Source organism: Manis pentadactyla, chromosome 1, assembly GCF_030020395.1.
Source record: "Manis pentadactyla isolate mManPen7 chromosome 1, mManPen7.hap1, whole genome shotgun sequence".
Lineage (NCBI taxonomy): Eukaryota > Metazoa > Chordata > Mammalia > Pholidota > Manidae > Manis > Manis pentadactyla.
The window spans coordinates 210588474-210596563 of NC_080019.1; the positions used below are offsets into that span (position 1 = coordinate 210588474).

Here is an 8090-nt window from a genome sequence, read left to right on the forward strand (position 1 = left end):
CCGCATTTAGCCGCGGGCCGCACATGAAAGGGCTGCAGTCGGAAACGTGACGTTGTGTCAACAGGCGAGGCAGGTCAGCGCTGGGTGAGACCATCCCGGCAGGCCCGGAGGATCACGCCCTGTCTGTAGGCGGCCAGATCCCAAGCCTCCGCTCCCGGCCTCCTGCCACCTCTCCTCGGCCCCAAAGCCAGTGCTTCACCCCTCACGCTCGCGCACACCCCTTCTAAACAGAGATCCTCTTTGTCCCAAATGGGCAAAAGGCTGGGGTGCAGGCCCCTCCTCTGCCTCCTCAGAGCGGCTTGGAACCTGCTGCAACTGGGCTAGAAGGAAGGTCAAGGGCAAACTAGAAGCAGAAAAGGAGGCCCAGGGACAGTTGCCTCTTTTTGGGGTGTTTAGTAGGAGCAAACTCCAGCAGGGGGATTCTGGGTTGACTATGTGTTGAACCCTCAAACCTTTTTTTAGTTCAGGTTGCTCCAACCACTTCCTTCTGTCCCCACAGCTACTCCCCGAGTCACGGCCCAGGAAGGAAAGAGGGGTGTACAAAAAAGGAGTGTGGCCTTGATTTTAACCCCGGGGCTCCATCCGTAGGGTAAACCTGAAAAACTCTTTAGGTTTTTACTGAAAAAGTCTGGCCAGAAAAACCTAGTAATTCATGGAGCAACCCAGGGGGCATAGTAAGCGGGAGATGTGGAGGCGCAGGCCTTAAAAAGCTGGGAGCAAGTGGCCCTTATAGTTGCCGTCTGCCTGATGTAGGACATGTGAGAAGAAGAGCTTAGGATCCTTATTTACCTAGTCCACAGGCGTAGAAGGGGAAATTAGATGGACCACCAGTTCAGTGATCAGCCTACCAGTTCATCTCCGACTCCAGTTCCATGGCTTCTCCATGACACCGTGCTGCCTAGGGGCAACTGTGCCTTTTAGACTATGAATTCTGCAGCTCACACAAGCCAGGCAGGCAATGCTCACTCTTGCCTGCTGGCTCATCAGGAAACAGGGAAGGTGACATTTGAAGCAAACAGTCATGACAGGCAGGTGGAGCCTCTGCCTGGCTGAGAACTCCCTGGGGGCAAGTTCCCTGCCTGGGCTGCCGACAACCAGAGGGTTCTGGAAGATTCGGATGCTTTGTGATCTGGAGCATGGCAAGCCGAGCCGGGCACTGGCTGTCAGGAAACATCAGGGCACCTCTGATGCAGAGAAGGGGAGAGGCAAAAATACTCGATCGGGCCATTTCCCACAGAATTTTTTTCTTCCTATGAGCTCTTGAGTAAGGAACAGCAATACCCATTCACGCATAAACACACCCAATGAGAGGAAGTCCAGGAAGGATGTAGAAAATAATTATGGAATGTTGCCTTCTGCAGCAGTAAGACAGGATATGGCATATCCATTCGACCTTGCAAACTCAAAAGTTAGACTGCCTTGGCAAAGAGGTGCTATCCCCAGCATCCATTATTACTGCATAGTAATCCATTAAACCTTTTCTCAATGTGCCCACCTGTTCAGGGAGCTCCCCAGACACTCAGGCCCACGATTGCAGCCTTTGATTTTCTGGCAAGTTCTCAGGACCATGACAAAAGCAGACTTGGGTGAGAGGAAATGCACTTTTTTTCTTAATTCTGGAAAGAGGCATAGGGTGATTGTGAGCCTCTGGCATGGGTTCGTTAAAAAAATTTTAAACAGATACTAACCTTATAAAGTGACTAAGCTGATTCTGTCTGACTGAATACAAGGCACATGAGAAGCTGATGAACTGACACCAAGATTAACTAGTTATTGCCTTTAGCCAAGGGGGAGGGCAAGAGCTGCATCACACAAGTTATTTTAAAAAATCCAGGAGACCATCTTTCTCTTCCACAGGAAAAGGATTATTTTATTAATTATTTTAAAACATCTACTTAACATTGACTCATCGATAAAAATATTTACAATTTCACACCTTCAGGAAGGCTCCAAAATATAAACACTGTACCTCTCCCTAGAGAAAAAAATTCTTCTCTTCAAAAGCAGGAATACATTCATTTTTCTCACTTTGTTGATCAAGTAATTATACAAATAAACATCTGAAACATTTTCCTTTTCAATATATTTATATAATATATATTTAGAACAGTTTTACAAATAAAGGCAACAACTTTATACCAAAATAAAAACGGGAAAAGAAAAAGTTAAAACACGATCGGCATCAAGCATAGTGCATTTTGAAAAGCTGGTGCAGGGCTAGCTGGACAAGTCAGGAAACAAGTACTCTGGGCCAAAAATACAACTTCTTTGAAGGAGACAGAATCCTTTTTTAGCAATAAGGACACTCCATATGCCGTCGCTTGAGGGGAATTAGCCTGCGAAAGGATCTTGCGGTGCCAAGGGTTGGTTAGGCCCTGAAGAAGCTAAGCTTGGTTAAAAGGAGTTTTAGACTACAACCAAAAACCGAGCCTACCTCTGCTTGTTGAAGGTGTTACTCAGCTTTTGCACTTTGGGGTGCTCGAACTTAGGCACCTGCATCTCTCAAGACCTTGGTTTGGTTCCCTGGATGGCAAGACTTTCTAGGTGAGACCTAGAAACAGGTGCCAGAGGCCCCAGGGGCTCCTCCCTCATTCCCTGGCAGCTCAGTTTGTACCAGGGGGCCCTTTCAGGTCCTCAGTAAGCTAGTCACTACAAAAGCCTGAGTAGAGAACTACATTCTCTTTATTCATCTGAGGCAGGGACCGGGTACAGGCCTGCGGAAATCTCCCCAAACCACCACCCTGCTATGCCTGTGTCTGCTACCTCACCACTTTGCAGAAAGCTAAGTCTGGCTGCCCTCTCTCTGTATGGTGAGTCACGGCGACAATAAAAGGGAGAAGGGTGGGGTCATCGGAGCTGGCTGGGAACTGCACTCTGGAAAGCCCTCTTTTGAAAGTACCTTTTTCTCAAAGCCACAGCCCCGGCTCCCAAAGGGAAGACTGACTCACAGACCAAGACTTTGAAGCTTTTGAAAATCCAGCTGATTTGTATCAGAGGGGGCTATTTTCTAGGTGGGGAAAAGCCCAGAGGTCTGCTACAATCCCCCCTATATCTCCTGATGTCAGGTAATCCTTCATGTCTTCCCTACACCAAAAGGAGCTGTAATGTCCTATTACCAACACATGATGCACATGCGTGTACACACACACACACACACACACACACACACACACACACCCCAAATCTTCTCTCCATGCTTCAGATTATCTCATCATACACACTGGAACAATCTTGCTGCACTCATGCTTTTTCTTTTTCTTTTTGGAAGTAGGGAGGAAGGAAAGCAGAGAAGCAGGACCCCCTAGGAGTTTAGTCTTTGGTTTCTAAGTTTAAAGGGGGGATCTGCTTCAGAGCTTGGAGTAGGGCAGAAGAGTCGATGGCCGGATGGGCTGGCAAAGGAGAAGGGAGTCTCTGGGGCATGAGCAAGGGGCCTGGGAGCTTGTCTGGGTTCATGAAGCTGGTGAGGGCTGCCGCAGAAGCGTTGAGGCCCGGGTATAACACTGGCACGGAGGTGGGATACCAGCACTTCTCCAGCATGGGCAAGTAGGCTGTTGCTGATGGTGGGATCAGATAGAAGGGCAGGCAAAAGGGAGGCTGGTGTGGGTGTGGGCCCAGGAACGGGGAGCTGATCAGGTCACTGCTCGAGTAGTGGCTTTCATCATCTGAGAGCTGCATTCTGCTCTTTTTAGTGGGGGGTTCTTCAGATTCTTGCTTAATAGCACCGATCCTTTCTCCCATGGTGAACCTGCGTCCACGATCGCTTTTGAAGTACAGCTGCTCGCCACGCAATTCGCCCTTCTCTGACTCTCCTCCGTAGCCGCTGTCTGTGTCTGTGTCACTGCCACTCTGTTCCCCACTGGAGTGAGCAAAAGTCCGCTGGATGACAGGCACACAGTTTTTCCCAGGGCCTTCAGAACCCTTGGCCATGGAGCTGGGTTTCTCCTTGAAGTCCATTGCTTTGGGAGCTGGGTCTGAGGGCTTCCTGGGGGTACCACCCTGCAGCAGCTCCGAGACCACACGGTGGAGGTGGGTGACAAGCTGGGAAGACCTCAGATCCCGAGTATTCTCATGCTTGGCCAGGTACTGAAGCACCTCCCGGGCACATGTCTGGAAACCTGAGCAGAACATCTCTTGACCTGCTTCAACATTTCTCCCCGACAGCTCACCTGGACCAACAAAGATCCAAAGGAAGACATTTCAGAAAGCCCTGTGGTTCACCTGGACACCTATACTCCAAAGACCAGGAACTTTCCTTTTTGTTAACATAATAGCATTTGCCAGTTTGTGTTCTTAACTCCAGAAGTAATATGGTCAGAGAAAATTTGGATTACACTGAGAAGTATAAATAGAATAAAAATAATCTATAATTCTACAACCCAGAGATAAAATATGATTTGTAATGACTGCATTAATATATAGTCATTGAAAAAGACCACAATTAATAGAGATGGACTATTTCCCCTCTTGTTCAATTTATAGGTTGTTCCTGAGTTTTCATTTTAAGTGACACAGCAATGAGCATCCTATTTACAGAGTCAGTTTACAGAATATCAATGTTACTGTAGCAAGATTGGACAGAGACCAGATGGTCATAAAATGAGATAAAGAATGAAGGAACGTCACTGGAACTAAGCTTATGTTCAAAGACTTAAAAAAGACGCAATCATGCTGTAATTTTTAAATGTAAAGGCTTCTTCTAAGCCTTTTACTTGCATTCTATGCATGACTCCCCCAGGAATTAGGTAGGACAATTTTCCTATTTTCAAGAGGACACTGGGAAAGCACTTGCTAGGTTTTTGTGATCCTCATTTTACTAGCCGTAGAAAGGAGGGTAGAGAAAAATGGAATTAGGGGGTGGGTAGAAGATTTTCTCCCCCATCTGTACAGGATCATTTGGAAGGGGTGAAACTAGGAGGTTAGAAGGTGATTATGATTCTTTGGAAGTCAGTAAATGAATGATGAAACTTCACTGGTTTCATTAGATTGTGCAATTCACCAAGATACCTAGTGGCTATTCAGGGAACCACATGAAATGCAGGAAAAACTCCTGCTGTCAGCCTGCCAGGATCATATCACACACCCAGCGATAAGGTGGAGAAACAGCAGAACACTGGGGCATACCAGTGATTGAGTCTCCAGTGAAAGAGGGCTAAAGAAGACCTACTGTAAAACACCCACGGTGCAAATTATAGGTGGCATTTTAAACGGGAGGGGCGGGAATCTCCCAGAGCCCAGAAACCCTTCAACGAAAATGCCACAGAAATATTTTATCATTTGACAAATACGTATTCATGCCAGGTGGCACACAGTAGCATTCCTAGTGAAAAGTCTGACCTTTCAGGAAAGATAAAACAGCATTTCCCCCAACGACTGTGCATAAGCAATTTGTTGCAGTAATGTTTCCTACGCCAGATGTTGAGCACACTGGCTCTCTGTGCTAGAACTCTTTAGAGATGACAGCCAGACTAGGGCACTCACCAGCTTGTAAACCGCTCTGCAGGGCAATGATTTTCTGCTGCTGCTGATCAATTAGGTTTGTTAGCGCTTTCACATGCTTCAAGGTAAGCTCAAGAACCACAGCTTTTTCCAAGTGACCCAAAGTCTGGAATAAAAAAAAGCCTTAGTCAGCAGCGACTTCTGAGAACTCCTACCCTGGGACACTTATTAGCAAAGAGAAATGTCCCTAAAGAAAAATAAAAATGAAATAGCCTTTCCTGGTTGGCTAAATATAGTTTTAAGTTTGTAGATCATGTTTAAATATATACATATATATATATATATATATACATATATGTATTATGTATATATATGCGTGATTAAAAATTTTTTAATGAGTATCGTCTGTCTTTGAGGGCATTTTGGAAGTGGCAGCTATCTCAGGATAAAGGTCTGACAGATACATTTCTCTAGCAGCGGCTGCTGACCTTAACTCAGGGGAATCCAGAGATAACATTTCTCTGCAGTGGTATCAACCTGATAGGGACTTCTACTGTGTCTGGCAGCCAAGAGGCTTCCCCTAGCTTCTTTTTTGGACACTCTTTCCTAACTTCCAGCTCACCCAGGCCTTTTTCTTCCTCCTCAAATAAATTTTTTTCCTCTCTCCCCAACTAAAGGCTGCAAAGCTAGTACTAGCTGTTGGCTACTGCCCAGAAAGGACAGGACATAAAAAAAAGAAAAGAAGAGAAAAGAAAATCACACACCAAAACAAGTCGCCTTATTTAAAGGCGGGGGCCAGGGGGAGCGTTAAATAAAATCTGCGTGTTTCTTGGTTTGCTCAAGTCAGGAAAACTAGAGAACCCTGAAAATCACCAGAAAGGAAAGTCTTAAACTCTTGAAAAGGAATTTCAGTTGGTGTTGGAGCCAAACTGGAGAAGTCCAACTGGCTCTCCCTTCATTTGCATGAGGTTGTCAGAAAATCCCAGGATTGGGGAAGGGTACCCCAGAACAGAACCACCCGCCAACTCCCATCCGGCCATCTGGTCTGCAGTTTTCAGCGGGGCCTGTAGGTGGCGAGTGACCCCCGGCCGCCCTCTGGACAAGGAGCTGTTTTGGAGAAGGGCCAGTTTCTCACTTACTGTAAGTTTGAGATGTTCTGGTAGGAGATCCTTCAGCTGGGCGATGCACTCGTTAATCCGGTCACGTCGCTTTTTCTCGATGAGCCGGTGCGGCAGTTTGTAGGTCTCCTACAAAAAGCACGGCGAGGCGGTGGGCGCCTGCGGAAGTGGGGTGAGAAGCCCTTCTCTTCCCCACCCCGCAGTGCGATAGGAGACGGGGCAACGGAGCAGAGTCACACCCAGAATCACCTTCTGGATTTCTGCAAGCCACTCAGTAGAGGCACGGAGCCCACACCTCGCATACCCCCACCCCCCATCACCAACCTCAAAGTGAGAAAACTTTTCTTACAAACTCTGCGCGTTCGAGGGACTAGGGTCCCCAGGGGCACCATGCTCCTTCTTACCTTGCTGTCCTCGCTCCGCTTCATTCCCCGCTTCGACTTGTACACTTGGTACATGTGGGCAAAATCCATCCTGCAGGGAGAAGGGCCGGGAAGGGTAGTGAATTAGAGAGCTTGCTGGCCGCGGGAGCCCGGCGGGCAAGAATCCCCGGATGCGCCTCGAGCTGCTCGGAGTTGACAGACAACAGCGCAGAACGCAGGGCTGGAGTTCAGGCTTGAAGGGGCCGAAGGATGGCAACTTACCCTGGTAGGTCTCCGGGCTCCAGTCCTGGCGCTTTGGGCAGGCAGGCGGGGGGCGGTTGCGCGCTGGGGATCCGCTCCATGGCGCGGCGAGTCGGGGCCACTGTGCGCTCTTGTCTGCAGCAGCGGAACGTCGGTGTGAGGACTGTCCTGCAAGTGGCTTCGAAGAGTCTGTCAGCAGGGGTTCCTCTGAGTCTGAGGTCTCTGAAATCCGCTGGGCTGCCGGGAGGGGCGGCTTTGAGGTGCGGCTTCAGTTGGGGGCGTGCATGGTGTCCCCGCGGCCTCTGGCTCCGCTCTGCGCACAGACTGCCGGTGAGTGCTCCCTGCGCCGTCTGCGCCGTGAGAGCCAAGTGAATGAGAAGTGGGGCGGGCGGGGAGGCGGGAGGGAGCGCGGCGGGGGGGTGCTGCTAGGGCGGAGGGGGGTGGGGGGAAGACGGAGAGTAATGGAGAGGCTGCGGGCTGGGTTAAATGGGAGCGAGTGGGTGGGTTGGAGCTACGTGTTCTACCCTGTGACTCCAGGCACGTCTGGTCGCTGCCAGGGAGGGAAGGAGCGACCTGCCCGCCCTCCCCCGGCTTCATCACATGAGCCTCACGTGTTGGACAACGCTCCCGTGGTCGCGAGGGAGCCCCCACCCCCAGCCCCGGCCCCCAGGTGTCTGCGGCTGCGGCTGCCTTTCCCCGAAGAGGGGGTGGCAGCGCCTGGGTCCGGCCCAGCCGGGTGGGGGACGCGGAAGCTGGAAGGGGCCGGAGAGCCGGAGGGGGGTGGGGGGAGTTGGTAACGTGGGCGAACCTGCCCCAGGGAAATGAAGTAAGTTCCCGTCTCCTGGGAGGGAACGGGGGAGGACGGATCCGCCCGCGTCTGACTCAAGCCGGGAGAGGAATATCCCCTCGCTCG

The 8090-nt window shown here is 49.9% G+C and overlaps 1 protein-coding gene across 1 annotated transcript; it reads right to left on the bottom strand.

The window, feature by feature from the left end:
• Nucleotides 1–1843: 1843 nt before the first annotated feature.
• On the bottom strand, nt 1844–7597 carry BHLHE40 (basic helix-loop-helix family member e40). The gene is made up of 5 exons (XM_036877858.2): nt 7199–7597; nt 6959–7028; nt 6576–6683; nt 5479–5602; nt 1844–4166 (listed from the first exon to the last, which is right to left on the bottom strand). The coding sequence occupies exons 1-5, from the start codon at nt 7276–7278 to the stop codon at nt 3310–3312; spliced, it is 1239 nt and encodes a 412-aa protein (XP_036733753.2). The 5' UTR covers nt 7279–7597; the 3' UTR covers nt 1844–3309.
• Nucleotides 7598–8090: the final 493 nt, after the last annotated feature.

Excerpts from the sequence above, each read along its gene's own strand:
- BHLHE40 (XM_036877858.2), bottom strand. The coding sequence starts at position 7,278 with ATGGAGCGGATCCCCAGCGCGCAACCGCCCCCCGCCTGCCTGCCCAAA. Across the intron at positions 7,029-7,198 it reads GAGCCCGGAGACCTACCAGG|GATGGATTTTGCCCACATGT; the intron begins GTAAGTTGCCAT and ends TTCTCCCTGCAG. Across the intron at positions 5,603-6,575 it reads CAGAACATCTCAAACTTACA|ACTTTGGGTCACTTGGAAAA; the intron begins GTAAGTGAGAAA and ends TTTTTATTCCAG.